Consider the following 21,666-nt stretch of genomic DNA (forward strand, 5'->3'; position numbering starts at 1 on the left):
AAATGAGATAAATTAATACTAAAAGTAATATTGTGCTACATAGTTCAATACAAATAAAATTACATTATAAGAGAATCTTTAATTTACTCCTTCAGTGCAGTACCTCTCAGAAGATAATGCTATTTTGTTTGCCCTGTTTCTTTCAAATGTTTCCTTTTTGCACAACATTTCGTTTACTTTCTTCGGTAAAGAACTGTTGCACATCAAAATTATGAGTTCCTTTCTCACACCATTATGACAATGATATTTGAAAACAAGGCTAGATCAAAGGGAGATCACTCATATTCTTGTCCAAAATTGCTAGATTGGCCTTTTCAAAGCTAAATTTGTAAATTTGGTCTATGTCATCGGTTTACGAACTCAAAACCTACCCTTCAAACTTAAGAGAAAAAAAAGGGAGTAGACAAAAGAACATTTTGTAAAATAAATAATTTTTGTAACTCCACAAATCTCCTTAAAAAGTAACATTTTATATATAAAAAAAATTGTTGCTACACAATTTTACCAAAAAAGTCTCCCAAACTCACCATAGGTTGATTTTTTAAATTATTACTGTATTTCCATTTTCCTTCATTGAAACTACTGTACGATAAATGGTTTTCATCATGTTTTTTTTTTCCAGGATTTTTAAATTTGATCAGTGCTTGACATATTCTCAAGGTTTATGTAAGCTGCCAGAATATGCCGGCACAACATCCACAGAAAAATGTGTCGTTCTCTGCACAAGTACCAAAAATACAGTGAAAATGAACAGGAAGTGAGGAAATAGCAGCAGCAGCAGCAGCAATTGACTACAGAAAAAAGACGGAAGCAAGCAGAGAAGTATGATGATGGTGTGATGGATTTCAGGAAACAGTCATTGTCAAAGATAATGGTAAAAGAAAGATTAATGAAATTATCTGAATTCAATTCAACAAACTATTGCTATGAGCATTTACATATGGAAGGCACCAATGAATTATAATCGATGTTTCTTTCAACTTTTCTGAACATTAACTCAGTCTAATACTAAACTAATCTCAGAACTAGCATCATATATTTTAGCATGTATTTTGTATTATTAAAATATATAGGAAATAAAGTATAAGCAAACCAGCATTAACTTACATTCAGTATTCTCCACTCTATAATAAAGAGCAATGTGTACTTATTTTTTATATCACTCAAACACAGCAGAATATATGGTTAAGTAGCAGTTTTAGTCATTTAGAACTGCTTTAAGCTTCACTGCTCACTCATTTTTCGACCAAATTTCAAACAATTACAGTTTATAGATTACTTACTTAATTATATTGTGAAAAAAAAAAAATTCAATTTTCATTCAGTAAAGCAAAAATTATGATGAATTTACTGGTGTTCAAAATCGTAAAAAAACGTAAGGAGGTGAGTGACGTTTTTTATGACTGGTTTTCATAGCAACCACATCGCTTCAGCGATCGTTGCTACCAATTCACCGCTCTCACGAAAAAAGAAACAAGTGAATCAGAAAGAATGAAAGGGGGATAATTGGAGGATTTTATTGAAAGCACACAAGTGCTGTAAATTCTTATTACATATGTGTTCGTTATGTTTATTGGGGCAAAAAAAAAAAAATAAGACTGAAATTAAACTAAGAACAAGTGAATTTATTGGAAGCCTGGAAAAATCATGGATTACAATAGAAAAATGCGAGCATGAAAAGTAACATGGTTAAGTTTAAACATCGAAAGGTAAAAGACTAGTTGTTAAAACTGGAAAAGAAAAGGACAAGATATTCTAGTAAAAAATATAATAAATTTATAACTTAAAAAATTGCAGCATTAAGAATTTTTTTACTTCAATTTATAACATTATATAATCAATTCTTAATGCTGCAATATTTGAAGTTATAAATTTATTATATTTTTTACTAGAATATCTTGTCCTTTTCTTTTCCAGTTTTAACAACTAGTCCTTTACTTTTCAATGTTTAAACTTAACCATGTTACTTTTCATGCTTGCATTTTTCTATTGTAATATATATATATATATATATATATATATATATATATATATAAATCAGCAAGTACAAAAAAAATAAGATAAATAAGGAAAGAGAAGTCAGATATTTCCCCTTCCATTATTTCCATGAAACATTTCATTTTTACAGTCTATATTGATTCATACTTTTTTTTTTATTTACTTTTTATATCTTCCTTATTATCTTAGGAAAATGCCTTTGATGTTTTTAAACATCCGATATCATGTCTAGCTGCCAATTCAAATTCCTCACTCACATTATATATATATTTGTTGAATAATTTTTTTTTTTTTTGCAAACAGCATCATTGCTAAACACCTTACTAATCAACATTCCTGTCCCTCGCTCAAATTTAGAAAACTTTGTCAACAGCACAGTAAGCTCTTAGTATTAATGCTGGAGTCCCTCAGGGGTCCATCCTGGGCCCAACTCTCTTCCTGATCTACATTAATGATCTTCCAAATCACATCCTTACATCATTCATAGACATTTATGCTGATGACACTACTATCTATGGTAGCACATCTAAGACCATAAACGACCAAGTTCTCTCTGATTCTCTCTCTGATCTTGAGCAAGTCGTACAATGGGGAAAGAGGTGGCGTGTTACTTTTAATGCATCTAAAAACCAAGCTTTTATCTTTACATCATCAATGCTCTGATCCCCATCTGGCATCAATTGAAATGAATGGCTCTCGTCTTGAGGAGACCTCATGTTTTGACAAGCTTCTCGGCTTGACCTTTACTCCTGATCTTAAGTGGAACACATACATTAAATCCGTTGCCAAGGCCGCTGGAAAAATGATGGGATCCTATCAATCCAGTAGATCTCTCACTGCTGATGCAATTCTCTACCTACATAAGAGCCATGTACGTCCAAGGATGGAGTACTGTTGCCACATCTGGGCAGGAGCTCCTAGAAAGGACTTCACCTGCCTTTATAGAATTCAAAATAGACTTCGTAGCCTCGTAGGAGATGTCCTTTTCTCTTCCTTGCAACCTCTATCTCACAGAAGAAATGTTGCAAGTTTGTCTCTGCTTTATCGTTATTTTCATGGAAAGTGCTCAGTTGAGCTCCAATCCCCCCTTGCCAAACTTTCACAAGAAACACCCATCTAGCAGAAAACACTATCAATAATTCCCCCCACTCTTTATCTGTGCCTAAACCTAAACGTAGATTCAATGAACAAAGCTCCTTTCTTAGAACTGCACGCCAGTGGAATTGTCTTCCGTTTTCCTGCTTTCCAGCTCACTACAATATGGTTGCCTTCAAGTCTAGCGTAAACAAGTTTTTGATGAGCCGTTCCATATGTCAACAAATTTACTGAATCTCCATTACTAACGGTTACTATATTGTCCAATTTCTACTGTACACTCTTTAACCCTTATCCTCGAGTGGCCTCAAGGCCTTGATAAGTGGTGTTGCCCATGTAAAAAAAAAAAAAAAAAAAGACAGAATAGATACTAAACTCCGAATTATTTTTTTGCAGAAAATATAATTTATATTTCGAACAATCAAGTGTGGAGAAATTGGGTGTTGTTGGTCATACTTTGTTAAAAGTTATAAAAATGTTTATTCCATTCTACAATCATCTCAGTCACCACAATACCACATTTACTCCAGGGGACATCCTACTTAAGATATACTCAAATTGGGTTGAAATGAATACTATACTTTGATCTTAGCCAAATCGATATGATAATTTGATCTTAACCAAAAAGCCAAGGATTTGGACTATTGTCCTCACCATTGCTATTTATTTTTTAAAAAAATTTTTTTATCAAGATTGAGCACTGATGAGGAAGGTAGAACTAGATTTGATTGTTACATGTTATCGTGCGGTCACGTAGTGAAAACTGAAGATTTTTGCTGAACCTTTTTTCACCTAAACTTCTTTAAATTCACTTTTGTTTAAAAGCATTTAATTTTTGGTGCTTGTTTATTTACCTATTTTCAAAAAATAAATTGCAGAAAAATCTTTATGATGTACATACTCGTCATGAAACGAAAATGTCATTTCAAAAGTCATGTAAATTGATCAAGTAGTTTTTTTTTTATATAAAAAATCATTTGTTTACAATTTTTACTGATTTTAATAAGAAATTGTAGCTATTATAAGACTGATTTGGATCAAGATAGTTCGAACAGAGTTGTCTCCTCATTAAACATGGTAGATCAATTCCTCATAAAATTTGATTTTCTTAGTTAAAACTACTTGATTAATTTATGTAGTTTTTGGAATATGACATCTTGTTCTGTGATGGATGTGTACATTGAAGATTTTTCTGTATTTTTTTTTTTTTTTTGAAAATAGGTATAATTCTAAATAAACACCAAATTTTTTCATGTTTGACCTGAGATCCCTTTATTTAAAAAACAACCATTACCTCCCTTTGCCTTTTTTTTTTTTTTTTTTTTTTTGATACACTGCTTATTTATGTCTTGTTCTTAGTTTTCCGTTTCATTCCTAAAACGGTTATCCGTGTTTCTTTATTGAATTTGTAATCAATATAAGGATCCTCACTTCATTAGCACATGCAACTTGCAATCTGATACTGTCTGCAAGTGCAAAATAATTTTATAAGAAATACTGAATTCACCTAAATTACTCAGCTGATAAAAAATAAAAAGATTTTCTGTACATTATAAATACGATTAATTATAAATTATGAAAATATATTTTAGTTTTGCCAGATTCTTCATTTTAAAGCACTGTTGTAAAAATCAAGTTCTGTTAAATCAGGGAGCTGACCAAAATCCATGAAGTTTTCCGCTTTGTCAAGACAGATGGCTGGACAATATCCGCAACGAAGGTCATCAGTGACAATCTGCCACCAGTCACTGTTGTTATTGCCATCTTTTTTGTCGATGACCGTAACAAATTGGCCATCATAGAGAGACACTTCATATTGATTCATCCTGGCATAGTATGGACACTTGGCATAGTAGAACTGAAATTAGAAAAAGATTTCATTCAAAACACAATTTAAAATATCAAAGTCTTAACCGGTTAAAAAAAAGAAAAAAAATTTTTTTTTTGTAGAAAAAGTTTTTTTAAAGAAGTGGTTCAAAAGCAATCAAAATTCAATTGATAAATTGTAAAAATTTAATCTTTTTTTTTTACCTATAATTTCTCACTGACCTTCAGTTGAATTGAACTTGTTCAAAAAGAGAAATTTCTTTATATTTTGTTGTTTAGATTTTAAAGTCATTTTCAGGAGTAAAAAAAAAAACATTTAATCAGAAATCATATTTTAAAACCTATTTTCTCACTAAAAAGACGTCACATCTCCTTTGTCATTGTAAAGAAAATATCACATTTATTTCACCACTAATAAGGCATAGTCACAACTGCTTTATCTAAAACGTCAAAAATAAATAAATAAATAAAATATAATTTTACAATATGAAATTTATTTCCAATCAATAATTGATTTAATCATTTAGAAAATTTTATACAATACCTATTTTGGTGGAAAAAATTCCAGTGAGTAACAGACACGAGGGCTAGAGTTATATAGTGTGTTAGTATGAATATGCATGTGTAATAGACAGTGTGGCATTGTGTATGTATGGCTTATCTTTGTCTTTATAAAGTGTGTGTGTGTGTGTATATGTAAGAATTTGTATGAGTAAGTAACCATTTGTTTATGCAGATGTTATGTGTGAATATATTTGCCATTCATTAGTGTATGAAAATATATGTGCAAGATCAGTAATGATGTGCCTCCATTCGAGTGTTCCTTTGGGGGGTGGGGGGGAGAGGAGAAGGAGTGGCACACGTTCTACCCTTCTAATGTTCACTAACCTGGATCTGTCATATTGGGTCTTTAACTCTTATTTTCATTTCAATTTTTAAATTGTCTTGCAAACTCTGAGCCATTACAAACAAGCAGGAATCATTTACATTGGCTCAAAATGATGAGTTGGTGACCGTATGTGAAATTCTTACTTTTTTTGGACGTGAAGAGGAAAGAGTAGCTAAATGAACAGAGAAAGAGAGTATTCAAACAAGTAGTTTCTGCATTCGTACTCATCAGGTTTTCAAAGGTTTTAAAGTTTTGATTTTATTATATCTTTTAAGTCTTGTTTGTGCTTAATGACATCAACTGTACTGTGGCCATTTTAGATCGCGTAGAGTTTGTGGCCATTTTGGATCGCGTAGAGTTTGTGGCCATTTTAGATCACCCAGACCGCGTGGAAATTTTAGATCACCCAGACCGCGTGGAAATTTTAGATCACCCAGACCGCGTGGAAATTTTAGATCACCCAGACCGCGTGGAAATTTTAGATCACCCAGACCGCGTGGAAATTTTAGATCACCCAGACCGCGTGGAAATTTTAGATCACCCAGACCGCGTGGAAATTTTAGATCACCCAGACCGCGTGGAAATTTTAGATCACCCAGACCGCGTGGAAATTTTAGATCACCCAGACCGCGTGGAAATTTTAGATCACCCAGACCGCGTGGAAATTTTAGATCACCCAGACCGCGTGGAAATTTTAGATCACCCAGACCGCGTGGAAATTTTAGATCACCCAGACCGCGTGGAAATTTTAGATCACCCAGACCGCGTGGAAATTTTAGATCACCCAGACCGCGTGGAAATTTTAGATCACCCAGACCGCGTGGAAATTTTAGATCACCCAGACTTTGTGGAAATTTTAGATCACCCAGACTTTGTGGAAATTTTAGATCACCCAGACTTTGTGGAAATTTTAGATCACCCAGACTTTGTGGAAATTTTAGATCACCCAGACTTTGTGGAAATTTTAGATCACCCAGACTTTGTGGAAATTTTAGATCACCCAGACTTTGTGGAAATTTTAGATCACCCAGACTTTGTGGAAATTTTAGATCACCCAGACTTTGTGGAAATTTTAGATCACCCAGACTTTGTGGAAATTTTAGATCACCCAGACTTTGTGGAAATTTTAGATCACCCAGACTTTGTGGAAATTTTAGATCACCCAGACTTTGTGGAAATTTTAGATCACCCAGACTTTGTGGAAATTTTAGATCACCCAGACTTTGTGGAAATTTTAGATCACCCAGACTTTGTGGAAATTTTAGATCACCCAGACTTTGTGGAAATTTTAGATCACCCAGACTTTGTGGAAATTTTAGATCACCCAGACTTTGTGGAAATTTTAGATCACCCAGACTTTGTGGAAATTTTAGATCACCCAGACTTTGTGGAAATTTTAGATCACCTAGACTTTGTGGAAATTTTAGATCACCCAGACTTTGTGGAAATTTTAGATCACCCAGAGTTTGTGGAAATTTTAGATCACCCAGAGTTTGTGGAAATTTTAGATCACCCAGAGTTTGTGGAAATTTTAGATCACCTAGAGTTTGTGGAAATTTTAGATCACCTAGAGTTTGTGGAAATTTTAGATCACCTAGAGTTTGTGGAAATTTTAGATCACCTAGAGTTTGTGGAAATTTTAGATCACCTAGAGTTTGTGGAAATTTTAGATCACCTAGAGTTTGTGGAAATTTTAGATCACCTAGAGTTTGTGGAAATTTTAGATCACCTAGAGTTTGTGGAAATTTTAGATCACCTAGAGTTTGTGGAAATTTTAGATCACCTAGACTTTGTGGCCATTTTAGATCACCTAGACTTTGTGGCCATTTTAGATCACCTAGACTTTGTGGCCATTTTAGATCACGTAGAGTTTGTGGCCATTTTAGATCACGTAGAGTTTGTGGCCATTTTAGATCACGTAGAGTTTGTGGAAATTTTAGATCACATAGAGTTTGTGGAAATTTTAGATCACGTAGAGTTTGTAGCCATTTTAGATCACGTAGAGTTTGTGGAAATTTTAGATCACGTAGAGTTTGTGGAAATTTTAGATCACGTAGAGTTTGTGGAAATTTTAGATCATGTATTTAAATTTTGGTGTGTGATTGTGTGTACCAAGTTTGGCAGGTTAGTTTACATTTTTGTGAATAAGTTCATCTTTTTCAGAAAATCAGTTAACTTGATTAGTTCTATTTCATTGATTGGTTTGGTTTGGTTTTACGGCATATCAACCTTCTTTTTTTGTTTGGTTATTTAATGCCGAATTCAGTTTTTTTTGGGGGGGGAATAGATATTTTAATTTAATCAGTGAGTCAAATCAGACTTTTTGTATCATTAGGTGATGTGCTTCCTTCCTTTTTTTGGGGTGGGGTGTAAAGTTGGATTGAATTAAAGTTATATTCTTTTATATAGATTTACTTTTTTCAGAAATGTTATTTTTTTGGAGTTTATTTTTTTAAATAGTTCTTTCATATTGTTGACATGGTAATAATTTTGCCGGATATGCGCGAGATCGCCACAATCTAAAAGAAAGTGTTTTACTGTAAAAGGTTCTTGGCATGCAAAACATTCTGGAGGGTCTTCTTTTTTTAGCAGGAAGGAGTGGGTTATGTGCGTATGTCCTATGCGAATACGGGACAAAATCACTTCCTCTCTACGTGATCTTCTGGCATCTGGTAATCGTTCTTCTATTGTGGGCTTGATCTTGAAAAGTTTATTATTTGGACAGTTATTCCATCTTTCTTGCCATTTCTTCATAATCAGATTATTTATTTGTTGTTTGTAGTCAGAATGTGGAATTTTTATATTGCTTTTAAGGAGTTTTAAAGCATTTTTGGCAGCTATGTCTGCTTTTTCATTGCCCTGAATTCCAGAATGACTGGGGATCCAGCAGAATTTGATACTTTTGTTTTGTGAGAGAGTGTATTTTTTGTAGCAGTTTGATGAGTAGTGGGTTATTTAAATTTTTATTCTTTAAGGATTCGAGTACCGATAGGGAGTCTGAAAAAATTATAAATTTGTTGTGGAGGCATGGTCTGGTAGTCGCTTCTGTAAGGTAATGTTAGTGGATACGACTCCGCATCCAGTTTTGTTGCTGTCTTTGGACCCATCTGTGTATATGTGCTGATGGTTTGGGTATTTTTCCTGAATGATAAGGAGTTTTTCTTGATAGCTTAGTGGATGGGTTTGATTTTTTGGGAGGTTATTTAATTCAAGGATGATTTCAGGGTATTTTAGTAGCCAGGGTGGAAGGCTTAGTTGGTTGACATTATGGATATTGGTGATTGTGATACCTGCATCTTCTACTAGTGGTTTTGTACGGAGCCCAAAAGGTTGTATAGCTTTTACTTTTTGTTAATATAGATTTTGGTAATTTGGATTGAAGGTACAGTTAGAGGTTGGATTTGTTGGCTGTGATTTTTCTCTATCATAGAGCGAGTAATCTAGTGAGTTTGCAATGCAGTTGTAAGCAGGATTTTCTGGCCAAGAGAGAATTTTGGTCAGGTATTGCAAGGCTAGTTTGTCACGTCGAATTGATAATGGGGGTTCATTGGCTTCTGCATAGAGACTATCGATGGGGGAAGTTCGGAAGGCTCCCAGCGCAAGTCTGAGGCCCTGATGTTGAACGGTGTCCAATATCTTTATGTACGACTTTCTGGTGGCACCGTAAATGAAGCTACCATAGTCTAGTTTCGATCGCACTAGTGACCTATATAACTTTAATAGGGTTTGTCTGTCCGCTCCCCAATCTGTGTGGGCAATGACCCGCATTAGCTGTAGGGTTTTATTACATTTATTTTTAAGATGTTTTATATGAGGGATGAATGTAAGTTTTTTGTCTAGTATTAACCCTAAGAATTTATGTTCATTTACAACAGGAATCGGAATATCATTTAGTTTTAAAAGAGGATCTGGGTGCAGTTTTCTTAGTTGACAAAAGTGCATACATTTTGTTTTGTTAATGGAAAATTTGAAGCCATTCTTAGTTGTCCATTTTTTTTTTTATTTTGTCAATGCATTGTTGAAGTTGACGCTCAATTATATGGATATGTCTTGAGCTATATGCAATTAAAAAATCATCAACATATAGAGAACAATCCACGCCTTGGTTTATGCATCCAACAATACTGTTAATTTTTAGGCTGAATAATGTTACCGACAAAATACTTCCCTGTGGAACTCCAGTTTCCTGTTCTTTGATGTCCGATAGGCATGTTCCTACACGGACATTGAATAGTCTATTATTTATGAAGTTGTTGATGAAGATGGGTAGTCTTCCTTTCACTCCAGCTTCTTTGAGATCTTTCATGATGCCATACCTCCATGTGGTATCGTACGCCTTTTCAAGATCAAAGAAAATAGCAGTCATATGCTTTTTTTGTATAAATGAATTTCTGATGAAATGGTCTGTTGTGCTACGATGTTTTTGGAAGCCACACTGAAAATTAGTTATTATTTTATTTGTTTCCAGAAACCAAATTAACCTGGTGTTGACCATTCTCTCCATGATCTTACACACACAGCTTGTTAGAGCTATGGGGCGATAATTGGAGGGGTCAGATGCATCCTTTCCTGGTTTTGGTATAGGAATGACTGTGGCTTGTTTCCATATGGCTGGAAGATTGCCATTGAGCCAGATGTCATTATAAATAGAAAGTAAATACTTTAATGGTTCATCTGGTAGTTGTTTTAGAAATTCATACGTTATTTTATCAGGTCCCTCAGCTGTGTTGTTGGCTTTTTTTAATGAATCCTTTAGTTCATGGATGGTAAAAGGTTTGTTGTATTCTTCCTCATTATTACTTTTAAAGTTCAGTTTGGTTTTTTCTGATTCCTGTTTAAAGATCTGGAATTTTTTATCGTAATTTTTAGAAGATGAATTATTTGCAATAGTATCTGCAAGCAGGTTTGCCATGTCCTCTTTTTTAGTTATTTTACTATTGTTTACACAGAGGTGGTTGAGAGGGGAACTGGTGTTTTTTCCTGATATTTTCTGAATCATATTCCATACAGTTTTGTCTTTGGTGGTGTTATTGATTTTAGACACAAAATTCTTCCATGATTCCCTTTTGGCTTCGTTTATTGTTCGGCGTGCTTTAGCCCTGCATATTTTAAAGTCGTTTAAATTCTGAGTAGTTGGTTGATTGTTGAATTTTCTTAATGCAGCACATCGTAGCCCGATAGCCTTTTTACAGTCATTATTAAACCAGGGACGATTATACTTGGTTGATGATTTTGTTTTAGGAATACATTCTTCTGCTATTGAGATAATGGTATCTGTAAAGTGAGTGATTGGGTCTTTCTCACATTTTTCAGGTAGGAGTTTGTGTTTGCATAGTAATTTGAATTCATTCCAGTTAGCTTTTTTAAGGTTCCAACGAGGAATTTTTGAGATTATTTCAGGACGAAAATGTTCTAAAGTTATTGGGAAGTGGTCACTTCCACAGGTATCTATATGCACTGTCGAATTGTAATCTATAAAGATACTAGGATCACTTATAGAGAGGTCAATTGCTGAGGACGAATTTGTAGCGGAGTGAATAAAGGTTGGTTTTTTTGTTGTTATATATGCATAGATTGTTGTTGTTGATAATATTTTCTATAGTGATTCCTTTTCTATCTGTGTTTGAGCATCCCCAACTAACATTATGACTATTAAAATCGCCTAATAATAAGAAGGGGCGAGGGAGTTGGTTGATGAGTTTTTCTATTTCGGTTTCATCTATGGGGTCGTTTGGAGGCAGATAAATGGAGCAAATTGTGACCGTTCTATGTAGGGTGGCTGTGACAGCAATTGCCTGTAAGTTAGTTTGTAGATTTATTTGGCTTTGTGCCGTGTTTTTGTTAATGAGAATGGATGTTCCTCCTGAAGCTCTATTTGGGTTATTTGTTGTATAGTTGTATTCAGTAAAACTTTGAAGATTGATATTTTCAGATGGTTTTAAAAAGGTTTCTTGTAGGCATATTATTGTGGGACATAGATCGGATATCAGTAGAAGTAATTCATTCCGGTTGGCTTTTATACCTCTGCAATTCCATTGGATTATTTTGTTGGCCATAGTTTAGATTTTATGTATTTGATTTCCCTTTTGTCTTGGGAATAGGGGTGTTTTCTTTTTTATGGGGGTTTAGAAGTTTTGTCTTCTATTTCCATTGTTTCCAAGGAGGTTTTAAATTTATTTTGGTCTGTAGTTCTTGTATTTGAATCATTGGACTGTTTCATGTGCGTTTGAGCACTTGTGAGCTTTTTATCATTGGTAGATTCGGTTTCTGTTTCCATGGCTTCTGGTTCTTTGTGTTCAATTGGTTTGTTAGCTTTTATGCTTGATTTATCTCTGCTTTTAGATGTTGAGCGAGATCGTGGTTTGGTTTTTGTGGGGCTGGTTTTCTTTGAGGAATTTTTCGCATTTATTGTTCTTGTCTGTTCGGATGTTTTTGGAGAATCTTTATTTTTTTGCTTGTTGTTATCTGTTTTTATATTAGAACTCTTGTGGGGGATTAAGGGACTCTCCTTATTGTTGGTATTCTGCTCTTCAGAGTTCTCGATCTCCAATATCTTAAAGCTATTGGAGAGGGGAATTTGTGGGTTTATTTGTAGTTTTTGTTTAAGTTTGGTTCTGGTTTGTTTTTTTGGATTTGTTTCTGGTCTACTGGGTGTGGCGTTTGGATTTTTGGTTCCAGTGAGTTTTTTTTTCATTTCTTCAATTGTATTTATCAATATTTTGATTTGGTTGGTGAGGTCTTGGATTTTAATATCGAGGTTTGTTGTGCAATAATTGTCATTGTGTTTATTTGTGTTGGGAATATTCTTTTTGGTTATTTTGGAATATTTAGCTGTTACTGCCTTTTTCCTTGCTTCTGGGTAGGTGATGTTTAATGAGTGTTTAATTTTAACAATTTCTTTTTCTTTTTTCCAGATTTCACAGTCTTTGGAGTAGGCACTGTGATTTTCTGTACAATTGGCACATTTATAAGTTTTTTGACAGTTGATATGATTGTCGTTTTCTCCACACCTTCCACAAACTGGCTGGCGTGTACATCGGTCCTGATGATGACCAAACTTTTGACATTTAAAGCAACGCAGTGGGTTGGGGATGTATGGTTCGACTCTTGGTTTCTCATAGGCTATTTTTATTTCTTGTGGAATTTTTTGTTGGTAAAAGGTTAATATATATGAGTGTGTGTTTATCATTTCTCCATTTTTTTTAATTTGAATTCTTCTGACATCCGTTACATTTTGTTCTTTTAGATTTGAACGGATTTCGTCGATGGAGCAAAGTGAAAGTTCAGGGCTTTTCACAACTCCTTTGCATATGTTTAGTGTTTTGTGAGGGTACGTTTTTATTTTTATATTGTCAAAATGTTTCCATTTTAAAAGTTCATCTGCCTGTGTTTTGGTAAGAATTTCTATCAAAAGATTACCATTTCTTAATTTTTTCACTAGTTTAGGTTTGACCCTTTCTGATAGTATTTTTTCTATCTTGAAGGGGGAGAGTTTGGTTAAAGGCACTTCTCCAATTGACTCCATTACTATGAAGTTTGGATAGTTATCCGATTCCTCATTCGTGTCACTGTCCAAACTGTCTAAAAATCTTTTTTTACTTGGATTTTTATAACTCATATTGGGTTCATTTTTTTTTTAATTCATCATCCCTGCTCCCCACCCACCTTGGAGCCCTACTTGGGATGCGCACAGGGGGGAAGCCCATTCGCCCTGGCTACAACAGGGTTACAGGTATGATATACTTGTACATAATGTAGGCTTCGAGCACTCGTGTATCTTAATTTCTCCCATCGAAGTAAAATATGGGAAAGATCAGAGAAAAACATCCATGTCTAGTCCTTGTTCACTATATACAATTGACCCTCAGCCACCGCTTTCACCACTTGTTTGGGGATCAGTATTGATGGGGAAGTGTTGTGTATTATTTAGATTTGGTGTAGATTGTATGCGTATAAGTGGTGAGCTAGACGTGACCAGCCGATTGATCGGATCGGGCCTCTCCGATCGCCCGTCTGGCCCAGTACGAGGCCAAAGTGGAGTGTTGCAACTGATACCTTTATTTCCCTAGGTATCAGTTGCTCAGCCACCAGGATCCTTTTCGTAGACATTACGGGATGCCACCTACGGCCAACAGGTGGCCCCATTGAGGGACTTTTACTCTCTGCAAGGGGGCAGTCAGTGTATTCTAATGCCCCACTGACAGGGTTGGGAAGTAGGAAAAAAAAAAGGAAGGGGGCTGTTGTTTTTGTTTTTGCAGAACATAATTAAGTTTTACAAAAGAGAATAGGAAACAAAAACGGAAAATCGATGTAGGTGCATTTCGTCTCAGGAAGCCAATAGACAGCCTGATCTTGTAGCACCAGTCTATTTTATTGAAGAGATCTCACAAAAGTTGGTCTCACAAAAGTGATATTGGTATGGAATAAAGTCAATGCATTCCAGTAATATGTTTAACAGCAAGTTCTTTTAAGTTTTAACAAGAAAATTAACAATGAAATAATACCGGTAAAAATTAGGATTTATTTCATTTCAATTTTTGCATCGTCTTGCAAACTCGGCAGTTTTAAACGAGCAGAAATTATTTTCATTGGTCTAAAATGAGGAGTTGGTGACCGTATGTGAAATTCTTACCTTTTTTGGACATGAAGAGGAAAGAGAAGCTAAATGAACAGAGAAAAAAAAATGTGACAATTCCAATGAGTAGCTTCTTTATTCATTCACATCGCATTTTCAAAGTTTTTTTTTGTTTAAGTTTTGATTTTATTATATATTTTAAGTTTTAACAAAAACATTAACACTGCAATAAAACCGGTATAAATTATGACTTCGGAATAATTGTCAGCTAAATAAGGTTTCAAATAAATAAAATTTTATCACCTTTTAATTTGTTTATATATCATAATTTCAATCATTAGGAAATAAATATTTTACTTATTTATAACTAGCAGGATCCATTAACCAGCGTTGCCCGGTAATAGCATAAAATTACCACTTTTAAAGTTTTTTCGGGAGTGCTGAAAACAAAAAAAAAAAAAAAAAAAAAAAAATCTGGTAATTGAGTAGATTCCAAGATCTGAATAAAATATTAATTTCTAAAAAAGTGAAGGATCACTTTTCTACAATAATAGAACGTGAAATGAGCAGCCACTTTATGGCGATGTACACTGAACACAATTTAACATACAATGAGCACCCACTTTTTGTTTGGGGTTGGTGTACATCAAATCGATTATTAATGCCTGCTATCCCCCTCCCTCCCCCAAAAAGGTGGGTGTGCACTTTACGTGAAATTGTGTTCATTGTACACTGACCCCCTCCCAAGAAAAGGTGGCTATAAAGTGCGTGCTCATTGTACGTTAAATTATTATATACAAGTGATCCCCTACATTTTTGAAACAGTTTTCACGTTATTTTCGAGTCCGAAGAATCCACATAACAGGAATAATCAATCTTCATCTAACTAATTCAGAAGCATAATTAGATTTTTATTAAAATAAAAAGAATGCTACGAATATGTTGGAAAACTGTTTAAGTCAAAGGGAGACGATAATATTCTATTTTAATTACATACATTTAAATATGTAAATCTAATTTTTTTATACTTATGCATAAGACGGAAGAAAAAAATGAAAGAAAAACTAGGAAAGATAGATTTAAGGCTAAATGCAAACAACTTGCCTAAGGCTGTTCAAGTTAATTATTCTATTTGATCCATGGATGGGACTATGACAAGTACTATCACTCCAGGTCAAGGTGTTTATTACCTCTCCAGCAGGTTGGACACAGGCTAAGGCAATGTTTTGAAAAGTCAGAGTACTAGAAGAAGTGCACTCTGGTCTACAAAAATGCTGAGGGGCCCCACCAGCATATACCCAAATAGAAGTACGTATCTTATGCAATTCATAACCCCTTCTGAGCAAGGTAAAGCCTGAAAATGTTGACCTCTTAGGACTTAACAGAAGCATATATCAGTCTGACAGCAACAAAGCCACCATTCGACTGATTGCCAAGGACGTATTATTGACTGATGTGAACAATGACCCAGATTAGAGTGGGAATGGAAGTAATGGCATCTAAGCGGTAACTACAGACTCCCTTAAAGCCTCCTAAATTCAAACCCTTATTACCGGATGCACTTTAAGGTCATATCCAGGACCCTACTACTACTACAAAAAAAAAAAAAGGAGGGGGGGGGCAATTGCTACTCAGTAAACTATAGAAACAGTTTAAAGTCACAGCTACGCTCCAGGTGGTGTTGACATTTATGAATGAAAAACAAAACAAAAAATTGGGTAATACTAGCATAATGTTCCACAAAAACATTGTGATTTAATTTCTGTAATCCAGTTGCATTCTATGAAAATAATCAGTCTTGGGTCATACACTGTATTAGTACAAAAATGTTAAATAACAATTGAATTATGGGAAATTTTACCCCATCATCAGCAGCAGCATCAGAAATTGGTGGTGTTATCACGATGGAACATGTCGGTTGTTTCTGTGATGCACGACAAGATGCATCTGGAATATCAGAAGTTTGCTGAAGAGATTTCAGACAGTCTGAGGAAAAGGAAAAAGAAAAACATTCATTAGTAAAAGTTCAATGAGATTCATCGTTAAAAATCATGTACAAGATTTTTGTGTTATAGTCAGCTAACATACTTCCTAACTTCTGGTGTGGCTGCTATTGGAAGCGGCGGCAAATCAGTTCTTTCGCTTTTATTTTCTGTCATGCATATATTTCCCCTATGCATATACTCGTTTTTCTGATCACTTATTTAAAAAAAAAAAAAAAGTTTTTTAATTAATAATCATTGAAAAGTTCTGTCTTATTTTAATTAAGAATTATTGAAATTAGTTTTTTTTTTTCTTTTTTTTTTTTTAAGAATTATTAAAAACACTTAAAAATCTTTTTAAACTATTTTGGAAATATTAGGTATTGGATATGTTTTTTTTAATGTTTGAATTTTGTCATTTTGATTTCAATAATTTTACTTTTATAAACATATTACATAATTCAAATAAAAAAAAAATGTATTTTTATAATTTTATAAACATTTCTTATAAATTTTCAAATAAAAGAAAAACTTGAATTTTTTAAATTTTGTTATTAAAAGTGTGAACAAAGACTAATTGTGTTATTTTTATCAGTATAATTTTGATAATTTTTCTTGTATATTTTTTACCCATGTGGCCATGATTATAGATGTTGTAAAATCACAAATTATAGGGATTTTAGAGAAAAGAATGTATCGACGATCAGTGCATGAGCGGTTAATGTTATAGACTTAGTTTCATTAAAAAGTCGTCAAAACATTTCACTCTGCAATTCATCATCTTTTTTTTTTGTTCTTAATGTTTTTTTCTATCATAGATAAATCCTGTGCGTTTTTTTTTTTTCTAAAGATGATTATGTGTGGTTTTAAGAAGGTCTTTGTGCAATTATGAGAGGGTGGAGAGGTTGCCACTCTGACTTTGGGTTAATGATAGGGCTAAGGAAAATTATGTGTGAACACCCTGAAGACTTGATAGAAACAAAACAAAAACAATTTAGAATTTAGAGTGGGGGTTAGTTTCACATAAATTTAATGTAAAATAATTCACCATTTCGAGACCATTCTAGCGTTTTAGGACAGTTGACTAATTTATTTTTTTATGAGTGATAAATGGTGCACTTTTCTTTAAGGAAGGATTTTTTTTTTTTTTTTTTTTTTAGACACTTCTATGTAGCTTACCAAAGAACTTTATTTGGTGAGGAGCTTGCCACTTAGACTTAGCATTATCGTTAGGGCTAAAGAAGGTTTTAAGAGAAGGAGGCTTGCCACTCATACCTAGGGTTAGAGGTAGGATTAAGGGAGTTGTTTTTTTAAGGCGTTTGACCCCGATATTTACGGTTAGTGGGTCATAATTATTGCCTTTTGACAATGTTATGCCTTAGATTTTGAACATCAAATTATTTTTAAATATGAAATTTATTTTTGTTTATTTTGTTTCTTAAAGGGTGTGAAACTTAACAAGAATTACGACAAATAGACAAAAATAAATTTCATTTAAAACAAGTGACGTCACTAACAAAAAACGTGACGTTTGGAAAACTTATTAAGTATTTTTGTCCACTTATTTAAATATCGAAAAACATTTTTTGCTAAAGCTAACAAATCGTTCACAATTTTTTTGATAAATTTGGTTTTTATTTTCAATTACATTTCTTGTCTGAGTGAGACATTATTTTGTTAAACTTTCCAGTTTAAGACGTTTTTTTTATTTTTATTTCTCTACCTGGACTTCAGGCCAAGATCACAGTGTAGTATTCTGTTGCTACACTTCGCCTCTTCTGTCCTCTGTCAGTGAAGGAGAAATCCTTCATGACGGAGACAATTTTAAGTTTGTTTCTATCCAGATTGACCCTTTTTGGGAAGCTGGATTTTCTTAACATTAATTGACCTTGTGTCTAACTGTCCTCATGGGGAGGCAAATAAGTAACTATAGATTTACTAGAAACTGAGCACCTTCTACAAATATTTAAATATTGATTTTGTATTTTTTTTTTTATTTATATATAATTGGGTAGATTAGTGTCCATTTGATTATAATCCGCTGAAAAAAATTGTAAAAAAAGATGAAAAAATATATTGGGAGTGGAGGGGGGGGGGGCTGCTCGCACACATCAAGCAAAAAAAAAAAAAAAAAAAAATCATTTCACTTTTCTTTTTTTTTAAAAACAAAACATTGTTTAATTCACCGTTAAAAACTAATGTAACTATATTTTTAAAATTTGACCAAAAATAACGCCGGATTGCTTTAAAATTATATATTCTGATAACCGAATAGCTCTAGTTAAGCTAATTATGTTCTGATAATATGAGCTCTAACTAAATATGTAAGAACATTATTTTATATTCATATTTTCATTTTTTAAAATTCGTTCTGGAATAAAAACAAAAAGTTTGTTTACAGTAAAGTAATTAATATCAGCAATTGTAGCTGCTGCTACTTCTACTGATCGTTTTTCGATACTTTTTAAAAATAGAACAATTTTTTCCAGGTATCATGATTTTAAATTGCTCGGCACCACAAGATAAAACCGGTTACATTTTTATTTTTAACAGATAAATGTAATAAAAAGATTGATTTATTTAACAGTGGGTGTCCAAAGAAATTTTTTTTCCAAAATTTTCCAAACTTGTCATGTTGAAGTCGTTTTTTTAACGCAAAAAAAAAATGAGCTGTCAAAAGAATTTCGGACAACTGAATCCATTAAAAGTAATATCTCTTCTAGTTAATTTCTAAATTTCATGACGAAATTCTAAAGAGAATCCCAGAACGACCATTTACAAATCGGGGGGGGGGGTCAAAATCTTACTAAAAACGCCGTTTTATGATGTGACTTAAAACTCTTAAAATATATAATGTACATTATTATTTATTAAAATATTTGAAAGTATATGCATTTTCAAACAAAACGGTGGTATTTTGAGGACATAAGTTACTTTGGTTTTTAAAATAGGATGTTTTAAGAGAACCCCCTCGAAATCTGTAATTATCCAAAGCGTTTTATGTCCGTATGTATTGCTATTTTATTGGATAGTTCCAAATTAACTTTTGCACACAGCAACCATTTCTTTAGAATGGTCACATGCCATTTGGAATTGCTTGTCTCATGATCTCTCCACACTGTCAACATTAATTATTAATTTGTAAATATTAGTAATGGGATGATTCCAATATTTTTGCCCGCCGATTCTAATACAATTACCGATTCCGGACTAAATTCCCAATTCCGATTCTATACCCCCCACCACCACCACCCACCTATTACTTTCAAAATGCATGCTAAATATGGAGATATTTTCCTAAACGAAAAAAAGTACACTTGTGGGGGAGACTATTTTAGTTTTACTAGTAGTTAAAAATCAATAAATATTATTTTATAATTATTACCAGCAAAAGAAGACTTTGCTTTGAAAACATTCAAATAAAAAAGACAAAAGAATCAGACAATATGCACAATTTTTTTTCCGAAACTCCCAAATGTTCCAATTTTTTTTTTTTATTCCTAATTCTGATTAATCGTCCCAACACTAGTAAATATAAAACAAGTCTTTCTCCCACATGCATATTTTATTCATCATAATCATCAATTTGTAAATATAAATATCATAAACCATAAACATGGAATCAGTTGCCATTTATTTACGCAAATAAAATCCTGCTTAATACGAAAAACAAAAATCTATTAGAAATTGGTATTGGTTTTTAATCGTAATGAACAAAAAAAAAAATTCTAACTTTTCACTTTTATTCACACATACATTTTTCCTTAGAACTGCCCATCTGTGGAGCGCAATACTGCAGGACTGCTTCTCAACTAAAGCTAACATGATCGTTTTCAAGTTCCATGTAAACAAGTTCTTATTGAGCCATTTTTTTTAAATAATCAAATTCTACCAATTTCTACCATTAATAATCATCACGGTGTTGTCTCGCCATCCGTCTAACACTCATCCTCAAGTAGCCTTTAGGCATCGATAAGTCGTGACTCCCCTTCAAAATTTTTTTTTTAAATTCACTTGATTTTTAGACCCTTCTTTTTTGCTGATGGCTCGATGTTCATATGTTGCTTTAAAAAAGCTTATCTCATTCTTCGTTTGCATCTGTATTTGTCTTAAAGTGCTGCCTTCCATGTTTTGCATAAAACGTCTTCCAATCTCATATTTCTCATTAGCCAGATTTGTCTTAGTATCAATCTACTTACCGGAATACGATCCTGGAATGGAGGTTGTTCTCGCTGTTCTTTCATTTCCAGTCAAAGACTTTCTTTGTAGCGGAGGTACAGAACATCGATATGATGGACTGAATTTGTTATCAGCCATCGGATTTAAAACTGGTACATTCATCAGCACCTTCAAAGTAAAAAAAAAAAAAAAATATTTATATACGTATAGGTAATTAGATCAGATTATATTAGAGCACCAAAACATTATTTTAAATGTAATTTTCAATTGTTGAATAGCAATTCACATTCTTCATATATTACTAGCATGGCTACCTGGCATTGCCAGAGACCATAAAAAAAAAAAAATGTGTATAACATCTTTATACTAAAACTTCTATTTCTACTTCTCTCAAGCCGTCCATCTCCCTGTCCCCTCTTCCTCAGTTTTCCTCATCGCATTCACTCTTAGAATATGCATAAAAATGAGTACAAAATATATATCATCGAACATGGTCACACACATGAGATCACTGTATAAAAGTTTGACTTTTCAAATAAGATTTACTATTGATAAAAAAGTAAAATATATAAATTTATAGAAAACCATCTTCCCTTCTAAACATCTACAACTCTCCATTTGTTGCACTGTGATGGCCATCTAATACTTCTCTAAATATATATATCACATACAATGTTTCAAGCAAACGATATTTCACTATTACACACGTTTTTTTGTGTTAGATTTTTTTTTTTTTTTTTTTTTTTCTCATATATCAAGTCTTAGCCCGATAAAACTACGATCAAGGGGAACTAACTTTCTTTGTTTCAGGCGGAGTTATCTCCTCCCTTTTACCTTTATTACGCAAGATCTCGCATGAAGACCTGAGAACTTGCCCGTCAGAATAAATTTTCTGCAAGACATTAATAGTTATAATACGTCAACAGCCCTATTCATAACATCAAGTTATATAATTGTAACAAAATGTTCGCTCGACTGCAGTACAGACACGTTTCATGAACAGGAGACAAAACCATATCCCATCTTGTCAGATTGAAGCCAGATTTATCTTCTCTTCAAACTTAAAGCTCACTGAAGTTCATAAATTTGCATATTTACCCTTGAGACTCACGATAGATTAG

General features: G+C 33.3%; 1 protein-coding gene across 2 annotated transcripts in view; it reads right to left on the bottom strand.

Annotated features, from left to right (window-relative positions):
• Positions 1 to 4,398: 4,398 nt before the first annotated feature.
• Positions 4,399 to 21,666, bottom strand: part of LOC145260479 (rho guanine nucleotide exchange factor 38-like) — a 144,755-nt gene continuing 127,487 nt past the window's right edge. For both annotated transcript variants that reach the window (XM_080118585.1, XM_080118586.1), the window contains 3 exons: positions 20,566 to 20,713; positions 16,246 to 16,370; positions 4,399 to 4,951 (listed from right to left, as the gene is read on the bottom strand). In XM_080118585.1, coding sequence (XP_079974711.1) covers positions 4,700 to 4,951; positions 16,246 to 16,370; positions 20,566 to 20,713 — 525 coding nt within the window. In that variant the 3' untranslated portion in view covers positions 4,399 to 4,699. The remainder of the gene's footprint in view (positions 4,952 to 16,245; positions 16,371 to 20,565; positions 20,714 to 21,666) is intronic.

This window comes from Euprymna scolopes, chromosome 36, assembly GCF_053919585.1.
Source record: "Euprymna scolopes isolate OS-2025 chromosome 36, ASM5391958v1, whole genome shotgun sequence".
Classification (NCBI taxonomy): Eukaryota; Metazoa; Mollusca; class Cephalopoda; order Sepiida; family Sepiolidae; genus Euprymna; species Euprymna scolopes.